General features: G+C 43.2%; 1 protein-coding gene across 1 annotated transcript in view; it reads left to right on the top strand.

Moving 5' to 3' along the window:
• LOC117011676 (uncharacterized) overlaps positions 1–14,322 on the top strand; it is a 72,173-nt gene extending 57,851 nt beyond the window's left edge. Inside the window, exon 4 of the mRNA XM_033087180.1 lies at positions 14,170–14,322. Coding sequence (XP_032943071.1) covers positions 14,170–14,322 — 153 coding nt within the window. The remainder of the gene's footprint in view (positions 1–14,169) is intronic.
• Positions 14,323–14,559: the final 237 nt, after the last annotated feature.

Below are 14,559 nucleotides of genomic sequence, written 5' to 3'. Positions count from 1 at the left end.
TTAAGATAAGTTTCCTGTTCCTGGCTTAAATATGGCCTAATAGGCTTGAGACAAGTTTTAAGAGGAAAGGTTATACATATTCATAAATTCTAATGCGGGAGGGTCTGATTGGAGGTTCTGGAACTCAGCCAATTAAGGTATGGGAAGAGCAAGAGCAAGTACAAAGGAATTCCAATTTGGCAGAATTTGATTGGTTGAGAGCACACATTCCTTGAGCTGTTTGGTTTTTCTAACTGGGCAACTGTTTCAGGCACCCCTCGCTTGGGACATGGTTGTGTGAGGACCAGTTCTTCACCTGTTAGTTCCTCGGTAGTGTGAATTTTGGTTCCGCCAAGCTCTCAAGGTCACGTCAGAGTCGCTGAATTGCTAATTGTGCAGACTCAGGATGGCTAGACTGGTTTCAGCTGTTGTCCCAAGAAGCGTCCAAACCTGTAGAGAATTTTTATATGAGTTTATTTGAGCCACACAGACGACATATGCCAGGGCGCCAGATCTCAAATGCTTCCCAGAATGAGTCTCACAGTTTCTTTTATGCATTTGAAATTAAGGAGGGAACTTAAGAAAGAGTACATGAGGGTGGGATAAAGCAAGATGGGGATTGGATTACAGAGTAGGTAACAAGACTGTGTGCTCTCTTCAGGGTGGTTCCAGTTTATTTCAGAGGCCTGTTAACCTAGATGTACAAGAACAACACACAAGGTCAGGGCTAATTTAAAACCTTTCACCAAAGAAGTTAGAGGCCGGGAACATGACCACCCATCACCACCTGACAGGTTAGGCATTTATGTGATCATAAAGTCCTATGAGGTTACTTCCATAGAACCCTCTTTTTTTGTCTACACAGCTAATGTTAGCCGGTCACAGGAGACCCTAGAGAAGGGCCAGGGAACAGCCTCCTGTTGTGTTTTGGAAGAGACTTAAAAAAACTTGTCACCAAGGAAAGAGAATCATGATTAGTGTGTCTGGTTAGTGTCTGGTTTTAATTATTTCTGAGAAAAAGCAGACATAGGATAAGCTCTAAAAACAGAGTAGCATTTACTCTTGTAAGGGAAATTTACATTTATAAGAGAAATCTCCATTTGTAAGTGTGTTTCTGCTCTCTGTACCAGGAAGAGAAGGATGACTCTAAATCATAAGAAACTCTCATTAGCGTGCCTGACTTAAATCTGCATAGCAACTTTACCCTGTTTACAGTGCTTTTCCTGACAACCTCTGAAGGCTGGATTCCCCACCCACCAATATCTATCTTTGGTCTTTGGCTGAAGATGGTATTTAAGATGGTGGCGTGAGCCATTTTGAGGAAATTTTTCTCAGTTTTCCTGGATATCTCCCATGTGTACAGGAGGTATATGTGTTATTAAACTTATGTTTGTTTTTCTCTCATCAATCTGTCTTTTTATTACGGGGACGGGGGTGGGTCTCCCACAGAATCTACAAAGGCAGAGGGACAATTATTTTTCCTTCCCTACATCCTCCCAGTCCCAAGGCAGCCCCAAGACCTCCATAGGGCTGTTCTCATCAAGGATTATTTCCTGGCAGTTGATTTTGCCCTCCAACAGTGGAAACCAGACGCTCCTCTCTGCTGGGCCTTCTTGTCCCCAAGCACCAGTTTGGGCAGCTTTTCTGACAAAGATTCTCCTTCACCAAACTTTATTTAGACTTGTGAGCCCTCTTCTTGACTAGGCCACAGCCTTGGCCTTCTGTGTCCATCCTTGGTGAGTCCTCAGTATTAGCAAAATCTGCTAAATCATTTTAGAGAGAATCCCCACCCTGGATATCTGATCAAGTCCTTTATCTTCCACCTTTGATGTGGAAGCCCTTGCCCTGCCTTTAGCAATGTTTTTTTTTTGGGGGGGTGGGGGAAGGCGGAAAGCAGCAAAAGTTATACTCAGACTGATTTTGTTTATGCCAGAAACTTCTTTAGCACAGGTTTGCTGTGGGAATTAAAATAATTTCACAAGCCAATAGCATACAGGATAATATCTCTTAATATGCCAAATAAAGAAATAACATACCCCAAACAAATGGCAGATTAATCACACTGCTGTTCCAGGCAAGGGAAGGCGAAGGAATAAAGTCCAAATTTAATATGAAGTATAACTTTTTATACAAGGAGGCACTCGGGAGAGGCAGTGACCAACAGAGAGCTGATTTGCAGCTGCAAGCACAAAAGTAAAAGCCCCCTGTTGCTAGAGTATGTTGCTAAGCAATGAAGATGCCAGTGTTGGCAGGCAGGCTGACTTCCTTCATGGGGTTACTGCACGGCTCTCCCGATTGCTATAGTCTTGAATAAAGTCCTCCTTACCAGTTCATCAAGTGTCAGAATAATTTTCCCTTTCACACTTCCACAGGGCATCACTTCTGCCAGGACTTGGTACTGCTGAGGTATGGAGATTACAGATGGACCACACAGTAGGCACACTGGGATGGAGAATGCTGGAGCTGCTGTCTTTGGCCAGCACAGTCTCCCCTCATTCCATTTTGGTAATACCACCCCCTCTCCTTGGCCACAAGAAGGCACAGGATTCAGGGCGGGGCCCTGCCCTGGACACAGGCTGGTCCACATGTGCTAGGCCTGATATACAGACAGTGGCATAAAAAAGGTGTCTTCAGTTGATGTTGGCAGTCTGAGAAGATGTTAAATTGGGGCTTTGCCCCTACCCTCCAATGGAGGAATCCCTCCTGTATTTGGCCAGAATGAAGCTAAGAAGCAGAGGGTGGTAGGGCACAGGAGGAAAGCATCCTGAGACTACCTCAGAGACTCCAGCTGGCCCAGGGGACTCCCAAAGCCCAGGACATTTCCTTTGGGTCTCATTGAGATTTTTGTCAATAGCAGCGGACAGCCACCAGTGCTGCAGGGCAAGGGTACAGCTACCCCCTTATGCATTCCCAGAACAACCCTCCCACACCTGACACACACGCCCCCAGGCACCTGTGCCATTTCCCAGTCCCTCTTCTGGAGTGGCACTTACACGGAACATGTCTGATCAGGGTCTGGTTTTCCTTTTCTCTTTACAGCTCCTCTCCAAAGTCTGCCATGACAATGCATTACAGCAGTGCTTTTCATATCTGAGTAAAGAACAGACACTGTTCAAAGACAAAAAAACAATTAGCCGACCCCCTATGGGAATTTAAATTATTTTTATACTAAGTGCAAACATATAACATATGCCCTAGGTTATATAAAGCCAAAATAAATGTTCAAGTATAAAACCAACAAAACTCAAATTAAAAACAATAATTTAATGACAGATTCTATTTTTCTAAAGCCACATTGCTGACTTTCAGTTTATTATTAGAAAATGTTCTCTCCTCAATTAGTGTTGAATTTTGAAAGGGAGTAAGTGGTGGGAGAAACCCTTGGGCCAATTTCTGTTTCCCAGCTTCCTGACATTTCCATTTCGTTGTGAGCTTCCAAAAGGAGGCAAGCACTTCTGGTTCTGAGAGGGGAGCTGACCTCCAGGTTTCCCCTTGCAGTTCTGAGAGCCCAGTTTGGAAGGTACTTGGGTGCTCTCGGTGCTTGAGGACAATGGAAGAGACCTGCCAGGAGGCACATGGCTTTGGGCTCTTAAAACACCTGCTTCTCTGGGTTTTCGTTCAAAACAGGCAGGTGTAAATGCCACCCCCTCCACACAAACAGGGGGAGCTGCCCAGTCACATTTGGAGAGCGGTAGGGTTCTTGTGATAGTAAATGCTCTTAGCATTTGGAAAAAATAATGGAATAATAGGAACATATTGAAACAATAATGTGGAATAATGCCAAAACAGATCAATGTCTATTTTCTAGGAACATTAAAAAAATAAAAAATATGTTGAGAAGAAACTGAGGCCTGAGGTCCTGTGTAGAGAAGCTGGGTGCAGAGAGGAGTTACTCTAGGACTCCCAAGTCCCCAGATTTGACTCCTCAGCCTCCAACCCCCAAAATCCCCAGCTCCCAGATCCTGGGTCTCCAGCTCCAAGCCCCAGCCCCTCGTCCCCAGCAGCCAGCACCCCTATTTTATTCTAGTTTCTCAATAACTTTATCCTACTATAAAATACTTAAGCTTCATTCATCACTTTATATTAAAGAATATGTATGACAATGAAAACGAAAAACTTTAAAAATTTTACTGTGACCATAATGCCTGCTTCAGTTTTTTTGAAAACAAATAATTGACAGTGGCATTTTGGAAGTGCATGTTTTAACTCTTCTATGTTTAATAATTGCTTATCAAAATTTATAAAAATGATATATTGATAAAATACATACTATTACTAATGATAATCTCTATTCAATCCAGAAAACATTTTAATTTAATAAAGGAATGTTTTAATTCTTGGAGTATTACTGTCACAGGACATTTTTTAAAGTTTTAAATGTCAGTCATTTGATGATATATTCCTTTGTGAGCTTTCGCATAAATTTGGACAGAGTTTCAAGAATTGGGTGAACTGCTATAAGGAGTCTCCTCCCAGTTCCACCTGTTTTGTATGTGAATAAGTATACTGAAGTAGTTATACCAGGGAAAATAAAAAAATAGTGGTAGAATCTTTGCTGAACCATCTCACTCTAGTAATAAGGAGTATCCATGATAAATACATGAAGTAATTTTTGAAAAGCTGGCAGGGAGGAAAGACTGGTTGGGGCTGACTCCAGTGGGTGTTCCTGGCAGGAAGAAGATCAGACACTCCTTGGAACCCGTTTCCTCTCGCCTCCTCTCAATAGACTTATAGTGCCCTTTAAAATTCAATTAGTGTTTACATTATTATGACGGGATAAATATTATTCATGGCTGAACTATGCTTACATTTCCTTACTTAGACAATGATTTTTTTTTTTTCCTATTTCTTAGTCTTCTGCATCATTATCACCAAGTCAGTCCTAAACTCTGCTGCAGAATTGAAAGTCTGCTCTCAGCCTGATTATATGTGTCAGGTATAACAAAATTACAGCTTTTTTCTTGAAGACATTCTCCTTGGAGCTCTCCCTGTTTTCCGGCTCCCATCTGGACTTTGCTCCCTGCATCTGCTACACAGCTGTCATCTGAGACTCACCTCCATATCCTCTAGGGACTCACCTCTACACTGTCTGGGAAGTCACCTCCACATCATGGGGTCTCACATCTACACTGATGAGACAGAAAAGGGTTAATAAAAGTGAACCTGAAGGGGGACTGCCCAGGCCTGCAGCCCCTCCCAGGAATGACCCAGGTTCATCCCCTAGAAATAAATCTAAGATGTCCAAACATTCCTAAAAAGAGGAGATAAGACCCAACTGGTATTAACTGGTTTCTCACACATGCAAACTGTTAAAACCTGTCTGTTAATTGAGCTCTAGCCTCATTATAATACAATTAAAATGACATGAACATTAAGTCTTGTCCGCCACCCACCTTGGGTTTTTCTGTATGCATTCTGGGTAAGAGCATGCGCAGAAAGAAACTAGTTATATAACCAACATATGTCATCCCAATGACCTGAATCTGTGGGCTCAGTCACATCTCCTGCTGTAAGGTAATTTAGCTACACTTTCCTATATAAGAAAAAGCTAACCTAAAGTTAGGTGCAGTCCTCTGCTCTGGCAACGTCTAGGCCGGCTTCCTTCTTCTTGAATAAACTTACTTCCTTGCTCTCCTCATTTCAGGCTGAGTCTGTGAATTTGTTCACCTTTTGCAAATGACCATTGTAATTCCCACGACACAACACACTCTGGGGAAGTCACCTCCACATGATTTGGGGACTCACTACCACAACACCCAGGGACTCATCTCCACGCCATCCGGGGAGCATCTTGTTTCTCTCCTGAGCTGGATCTCAGGTCTTTGGTCCACCCCATGGCTTTAGTGGAACACATCCTCCTATCTTCCTGGGAAAGCATGCCAAGGGAAATCTTTGTTCTCATCTAGGTCTAAATGCCAATATTCAGGAAATAAAGGAGAATATTGACATCATGAGGACACAGTCAGCAAAATAATCTAGAACATGGGCAATGTTACAGGTCGCACAACGCAGTTTCTTCAACAAATAAATTTCAAGGGGGAAAAAAACGTTTGCAAGAAAATAAATTGTGAGGAAACTAGGAGGAGGAGGAAATTAAAGACTAAAAGATTTAGAAAGCAAAGTATTTACAATGTGTGGATCTTAGCTGGATCCTGATTTAAACAAACTATATTTTTTTCAAACTGTGACATTTATGACAATTGGAAATTTGAACACTGGATATTTGATGATATTATTCAATTTTATTTTAGATGTAATGATGGCATTATTCTTATGTTTTTAAGTCCTTATCTTTTAGAGAGACACAGTGATAGGACAGGAGCGGGGGAAATGTGGTTAGGGTATAGATGAAGCAAGATTGGCCGTGATATGGTAATTGTTGAGCCTGGGGGTTAGGTACATGGGAGTTTTTAATGCTATTGTCTCTACTTTTAAACATGTTTGAACTTTTCCACCGTAGTTTGTTTAAAAAATGAAAACAACAACAACAAAAAGTCACTGTTTTATTCCCATACTTAAGTGATACCTCATCTTGATATGAATTGTAAGATAGAAATTCTTTTTCCTTAGAATTTTGAAGGGGTTTCTCCACTGATGTCTTCTAATTCACAGTTTCTGAGAGATCCGATGCTATTTCTGGGCTCTGGTTCTTGGTCATATATAGCCTATTATTCTCCCTTCCTATAAGTTTTTAAGAACTTCCTTTTTATTACTTTTGTTCTATAATTTCTTAATCAAATGCCTTAGCATGGATCTTTTTTCTCTTCCTCATTTATTGTACTGAGAATTCAAAGGGCCTTTCAATCTAGAATGTTTTACTTGAGAAATTGTATTTTTCTGTGATATATTTTTTTTACCATTTTCTTTGTTCTTTCTTTCTGAAATTCCTATTATTTGGATGTTGAATTGATGCTATTTTTATTGGGATAACATTAGATTTGTAGATAAAATTAGGGAGAATCAATACCTTTTATATGGTAAATTTTCCTATCTTGAACAGGAAATATTTTTCCATTTAATCAGTTGTCCTTTCAGTTTTGTCAATAAAGTTTAAAATTTTTCTTTATACTGAACCATTTAAATAATATTATTCTTAGTAATTTTCCTTTGTTTTTGAAATAGAATCTTTTATTCTGCCATGTTTGCTAGCTAGTTATTGTTGCATGTAGGAAAGCTATTGATTTTGTTTATTAATTTTTTAACCAGTTTGTTAAATTCTTATTTTTAATAGTTATCAGTTGATTATCTTATTTTTTTTCAGGTATACATCTATATTGTTTCTAAATGAAATTAATTTGACTCTCCTTTTTTTGATATATATATTAACTTTTATTTATTTTAAGGGTGTTTTTCCAGGACCCATCAGCTCCAAGTCAAGTAGTTGTTTCAATCTAGTGGAGGGTGCAGCTCACAGTGGCCCATATGGGGATTGAACCAGCAACCTTGTTGTTAAGAGCATAGCACTCTAACCAACTGAGCTAACCGGCGGCCCCCCTCCCCCCTTTTTAATATGTTTAACCTCTTCTTTCTATTCTTAGAAATAGATAGTGGGGCATTATTTTTTTAGTGTGTTGCTATATTCTCTTTCCTAGTTTTTCACTGCTGAATTTTCTTTCACCATTGGTAGGTGATGTTGGGTTCTGTTGGATTCGTCTGCCTCCTGTATTTTCTGCCCATTGACAGCTAGTGCCAGAAACTGGACCAGACTCAAGTTTAGTTCCTTTGGCAAGACTATAGGAGGCACATTATGTCTGGTTGTCTCCCTTTTTGTGATCATAGCAGTCATTGATGCTTAATGTCTGTGCATTCTTTGGGCGATTCTAAAATGGTGGTATTATGACATTTCTTACTTAAAATATTTAAATAACATTTTATTTGAGAATAGTTTTAGATTTACAAAAAAATTGCCAAGAAAATAAAGAGAATTCAGTGTACCCTGTACTGAGTTTCCACTATTGTTAACATCTTACACTGCTATTATACATTTGTCACAACTAAGGGACTGGAATTGATACGTTATTAACTGAAGTCCATACTTTATTCAGATTTCTTTAGTTTTTGCCTAATATTCTTTTTATGTTCCAAGAAGCCTATCTGTGAAAGCTACATACTGTATAATTTTAGCTATATGACATTTGGGAAAAGGCAAAACTAGGGAGACAGTAAAAAGACCAGTGATGGCCAGAGTTCAGAGGGAGGAAGGAAGGGATGAATAAGTGAAACACAGGAGATTATTAGAGCAGTAAAAAACTATTCTGCATGATACTGGGGTGATGGATACATATTATTTTGTGTTTGTCAAAACCCATAGAGTGTACAACACAAAGAGTGAACCCTAATGTAAACTATGGACTTTTAGTTAATAATAATATTGCCTCATATATTATAACAAATGTACCACACTAATGCAAGATGTTAATACTAGGGGAAACTCTCTGTGTGTGTGTGTGTGTGTGTGTGTGTGTGTGAAATATATGGGAATTTACTTTCTGTTCAATTTTTCTGTAAACTTAAAACGGCTCTAAAACAAAGTCTATTAATTTAAAAAATTCTCATTTCTCATCATTATACCAATTTAGTTAGTTAATTACTTTTTATCTGTATGGATTCATCGATTCTTATTTTGTCCTACAAATTATAATCCATTATTACTGAGAAAGAAAACGGCAGTCCCGTGCTCTGGGAACTGGTCTGACTCAGCAAAGCATCCGTGTTAGAAGCCGGTTTGGTGCTTACAGCAGTCCATATATATTCTACTGTTGGACACAAACCATCTTACAGAACACTAACATCAGTCAAGGTCATTCTGAGACCATGGCATATTGAGACAAACCTAGGCCACTTCTAAGTCTAGGCACAGACAAAAACAAGGTGCAACCCCCAAAATACCACATATCCCTCTCTCCTGGCTAATGTGAGTGGCTACTTCTTTACCTATAGGTAAGATTTATTGAGGCACACAAGCAGAAATTTCTCTACTTTATGACAGTCTAGCTTGAACCCCATGTTTTTAGACTCTCCCCAAACCTTCCCAAACCAAAGCCAAGCCTGTAATAGTTTCTTTCTGACACCTGCTTACTGAGACATCCCAAAATTCCCTATGGTGTGCCTTTTGCCCTCATGGAATGAGAAATAAACCCAACTGGTTCAACTGTAGACATTGATACTATAATCTATTTTGATGCTGAAATTCTCAGATTGAGCCTAGAGAGAATATCCTCATTTGTTCTTGCAGCACTTTCCTACCTTCTGGCACAACAAGCTGTCCCAGGCTCTTCTTCTCGGTTCCCAACCCTGGAATCCGCTGTTTCTCTAAGGAGCTCTGGTTTCTTTTAGTGAAGAATGGTATTTAAAAGCCAAGATCTGGAAGCTAAGTGTGCTCATTGATTTTGGGGTGCCACTGCTCCCGGTGTGGCCAGAGCTTGACTTTATTCATATAGATGTGAAAACTTGAGTTCATACTGATACTGCCAGTTCCAATTCGACCCCACGGAGTTCATTCTAGTTTTCTCCTTCCTTATTTGTAACTCTCTTTTGGTCAGTGAGAAACCTAGCTTCCATTACCCTTAACATACGTATATATGTGACTGATCCCTCTGTATGTAGCAATCTCCCACCTCAGACCCCATCGCTCCCCCATGCTCACCTCACCTGGGCTCAGAAATCCTGTGCTGGGCTGTCCCCTCCATCTGACACCCTCCTCACCCCACCTGGGCTCTGACACACCATCCAGAGCCACCACAGCTTTCCCCCTCCTTGCTCTGCCCCACCTAATGGCTTTAAGACTGAATTAAGAGGAAGAGGAAGAATTGAAAAACTTTCCTGTATTTCCTTATAACTTAAAAAAAAAAAAATAGTGTCAGTCAGTTTGGTGTAGGCGAAAAATCTGCCTAAGAAAATATTCATGACAGCTTGAATAGTAAACATTTAATTTTGCTTAATAAGAGTTTGTTAAAGCAGTGGTATGTTTATATTTTATGTTAATGTACTTTTGTGACCCGTTTTAGTGTTCGTATTTCCTACAATGTATTTCAAGCCAGAGCCCAATTTGCAGCGTGTACCTGTGGAGATGGGTTCACTGGCACAACTCTGACAGCTCTCAGGTGCCAGGGGCAGAGGTGGAGAAGAACCTGCATCTGGGGGCCAAGCTGGGGGTCTCCTACTGGTCCCATGGGTGTGGCCTCACTGTGGGCAACGAGCATGTCTGTGGGTGGCGGCAGGTGGGGCAGCAGTAGGGAGGCTTTGTAGTCCTGTTAAAGAAAAAAATATTCATGACACTTGTTAATGATGGTAAGGCAGATTTTATTCAGGGCCATCCCAATAGGTATAGGGACTGCTGCTGTGGGGTCTTGCAGTGAGCGAGAGAGATGGGACTCCATCTGAAATACATCCCGGGCAAGTGGGAATTTATAGCCAAGGAGCAGGGTGGGGGACAATGCATGGAGAATTACCAAGAGGAAACATTAGGGTGAGGGGGTTCCGACTAAACTGACCTAACAGGATTCTTGCAGAAGATGGCCAGGGTGATCAGATATCACCTGAGGGATGGTGGGGGCGGGGAGGGTGCAGAACCTGATCAGATATTGAGGAGGGGGGTTCTTGCTAAAAGTGGACTTTCCGAGGAAATGCACAGATGTGCCTAGGAGAAGGTTCAGGAGCCACACTAGACTTGGGTCAAGCAGAGAATCTTTGTCAGTCCTCACAGAATCAGGCTGGCCCATGAGGCCTGTCACCCTGTCTGAGCTTGTCACCGGGACTGTCCTCCAGGGCCCCCATACTGAGCCAGCGTGGTCCCACCTGACAGAGAACACCTGGGAATCACCATTTGATTATAGATTCAGTCAGATGAGGTTCAGATTCTTCCCGCCCCAGCCCCCCAAATTCGATAAAATGAAATTGATAAAATATGGATTATCTGTGTTACATGTTAACATTCAACCAATGATAAGTCGCTGATAGAAGATACCCCTCACCCCCATGCCCTGCCCACACACCGCTCCAGACAAGTCAGACTTACTGTTGCCAGAACTCACTTTGTTGTCCCACCTCTGCCCCTTTATTTACTGAAGCTCTGTCTCTCCCTGGCACGCCCTCCCCCGCTCCCCATCTCTGCCCATCCCTTCCACACTGAGACTCCACCCAAACCCCTCCTTGACCAAGATGCTCACCACACTCTCAGCAGAACTACCCTATCCCTTTACCTGAATTACCTCGACACAAAGGCAAACCCTCCTTTCTATCTCCATTACAGCACGTACCGTGTTTCCCCGAAAATGAGACCTAGCTGGACAATCAGCTCTACTGCGTCTTCTGGAGCAAAAATTAATATAAAATCCTGTTTTATTTTGCTATAAGACCGGGTCTAACATATAATATAATATAATATAATATAATATAATATAATATAATATAATATAATATAATAATATAATATAATACCGGGTCTTATATTAATTTTTGTTCCAAAAGACGCATTAGAGCTGATTGTCCGGCTAGGTCTTACTTTCAGGGAAACAGGGTATCCCGTCTGGATTTCACCCAGGTTACTGTCTCTTTTCTGCCCCAGACAGTTCAGCAGCCTCACCCTGTGACCTTCAACTGGTGGTGCCGTTTATAAATGGATATTACCCTCCACGTCGTGGACCCTGGAAACTGTGACCCTCCCTAGAGTTTCTCTCTTCTGTCATCTCTTTCTCCATCCCCCAAGAACTGCACTTTTTTTTAATGGTCATTATCTTGCCACTAGACAGAATTGCAGAGCTCCTAGGATTGTATCCTGCAGGGGGAGTGTGTGGGGTGTGTGTGTGTGTGGAATCAGCTCTAAGGAAGTGAGACCCCATCCTAAAATCGTGGCTGAAAAGCCCAGATGAAGCTGACCAAGTTCCTCGAGGAGCAGTTCATGTTTTGGGGAAGCTTAGAGGAAACTGCATATTTTACTTGCTTCCTTGAATACCTACCCCATTGAGTTAAGTGCTCCCATACCTGTTACGTTCTCGTCACGTGTTCCACCCATCTAGGGACTCTTCCTGCAGAGCTGTGGCCCCTCTCCCTGGCTCCATCCTGTCCTCTGTCTGCTTCCTCTCTGTATGCGGGTCCCCTTGCCCCGACAGCGTCGTTAATTCACTCCCTCAGCTGCCTCTGCCCTCCTGAGGTCACCCCAGTCCACGAGTCCCTTTAGGCTCCTTTGCTGCCTGCAGAGGACAGACAAGGACCCACGACATTCAGGGACATCTGTCCATTATCACAGGCCCATCAACTGAACCCCCAGCACCGCCCAGCAGTCACCCATCCTCCTCGGTGCCCAGTCCCTCCCTGGGCCACAGCCAGCCTCCTCCACGGTAGGCAGGCACCCACGTTTCCCCCTTCAAAGAGGGTCTTTTGCTTTCTTTTTGTCAATGTCACAGGACTTTCATGGGTATCTGGAGACTGTAAAATTTTTCAGCCAACACATTCTTCTGATCTTGTTTGCTTCTGAGACCGTCTTGGCAGGCTGTGATTTGTTTTTGGGGGACTAAGGAGCCACAGGCTGGGAAGGCAATATGCTCCCTTCGGCCCCTTATCATCCAGCTACAAAGGCAGGTGGCAAGGAGTCTCTTCTCTGCTGCATGTGCTCGTTGGCCCAGACTGGAATTGGCGTGTCCAGGGGTCCTGGCTGGTGGGTAATCTTGTCCAAGGCTGGGAGAGGATTCCTTCACCTGCAGACCAGTCCGGCCACTATTTTAGCACTTTTCTGGGACCCAGGCCCTATGCTAAGTGCTTTATTGCTAAATTCATTGTCTCATGTAATTCTCACAACAGCTCTGTGAGGCAGGTGTTAGCAATCCCATCTTCCAGAAGAGGAGACTGAAAGGGTAGAGAAGGCATCCACAGCCATGCCCGTGAGCTGTCCAGGCCTGCCTGGACTCACAACCATTAAGCTACCCCAGCTCGCAACAGCACATCCACCACCAACCTTATAAAGTACAAGGACAATTTTAGTAAAGGGTAAAGCATTAGTGGTTCAAATAACAAATAGGTTGTCCAAGGCATGCACATGATATGATTGTAAAATCACCTTTATACAGCTGAAGCCCCGGCCTAATTTCTCCCCCTCTGCTGTATCATGGACCACCCCTAGTCCAGGTCCCCTGATGAAATTTACGGGTTTAGATTTCTGCTGCTGTCCAAGATACCCCCACCCTCAGACCCCAGAACTACCCCCAGCTTGAGCAGACTTTCATTTTTTTCTCATCTCATTGTTTTCTCATCTCAGCCCTTACACTTGGATCTCCCAAAGTCTTTCTGTGATCTTCTTTCATCCCCACAGGTAAGCACATTCTTGTTCCACCTTCCAAGGATGAGATGGTGCCAGATAAGTTAGGGTGGAGTTTATTATGGGGTGGGCAGCTAACCTCTTGGTCTTGGTCTTCATCTTCCTGGTCTGTAAACTGGCTGGGTACCCAGTGTCCCTCAGATCCATCCTAGCCCTGCCTTTGTGCCTCTTTTGATCCCATGGGATGACATTTCCCAGGCTCCTTTACTTGATGACCTCTTCTAGGCATGGCCAGTGGGAAGCCTGGTGGAAAATTGGAGGGAGGGAGGGAAGGAGGGAAGGAGGGAAGGAAATTCCCCAGTGCTTTACTCCCCATCTCTGCTTCTTGCATCTCAGTAGTGGCAGTGTTTCCTTCATAGCTTCGGTTTCTTCCAGACAGCTTCTCCCTTGGAGCTCCCACCGGGCCATCTCATCACGGTTTTAGCATCTACAGGAGGACGCAGTTTTGGCCCCTGGTTATGCCCTCAGTTTCCACTGGTCCTCATGCTCCCTCGTATGTTAGTGGCTTCTTGCTGTGGCTAATCTGTGCTTTTCCCACTGTCCCCTGTCGAATTCTTCTACCCTCCTGTCACATGATCAACCAATTCCCTGTGTTAAATTACTCCAAGACTTAGAGGGATTTCTGTTTTCCTGGACAGACCCCAATTCTCACCAGGGACTTTGCAAACCATACTGCCTAGACAAAGGGAAGAGGCTCTTCCACCTCTGCTACACCCAGTCCATCTTGGAAGCAAGGAGGCCAGAGCTTCTTTCTTTTTTTAAAAAAAATATCTACATTTGCTATGATTAGCGAAGTTATCTGTTGGCGAGGAAAGCCCTGAGCAGGCACAATGAGACCCTCCACTCTGACTGTGGGACCGTCCTCCCCCTTCCCCCAGATTGTGAGCTCCTGGGAAAGGGGGTCAGAAGAGTATCTGCAGCCTTCCCAGTTCTTACTCCCAGATGACTGCAGCCACCCACCGGGAGCCAGGCTGCACGTCCTTTCTGGTGAGGTCATGGCTCAGAGCTTCAGTTCTCCAGGCATGAGCTGAGCCTTGAAACACGCGGATGCATTGAAGAGGCCCTGGTGGCAGGAGCTGAGTGTGGGGGAATCCTGCCTGGGAGCATGCAAATGCCATTCGCTGGGATGGGAACTTTGTCTAGCAACGTCTCCAGGGAGCACAGGAGGGGTTGGGGGTGGGGAAAAAGCGGGAGTCTGATGCAAACCAAGCCTGAACTCCTGAAGACCCATGCAGTGGGTGCATTCCACAAGCACTGAAGCCTTCTTT

This window comes from Rhinolophus ferrumequinum, chromosome 19, assembly GCF_004115265.2.
Source record: "Rhinolophus ferrumequinum isolate MPI-CBG mRhiFer1 chromosome 19, mRhiFer1_v1.p, whole genome shotgun sequence".
In the NCBI taxonomy this organism is placed as follows: domain Eukaryota; kingdom Metazoa; phylum Chordata; class Mammalia; order Chiroptera; family Rhinolophidae; genus Rhinolophus; species Rhinolophus ferrumequinum.
Note: the sequence above shows the minus strand (reverse complement) of the source record. Positions and strands in the feature narration are given on the sequence as shown.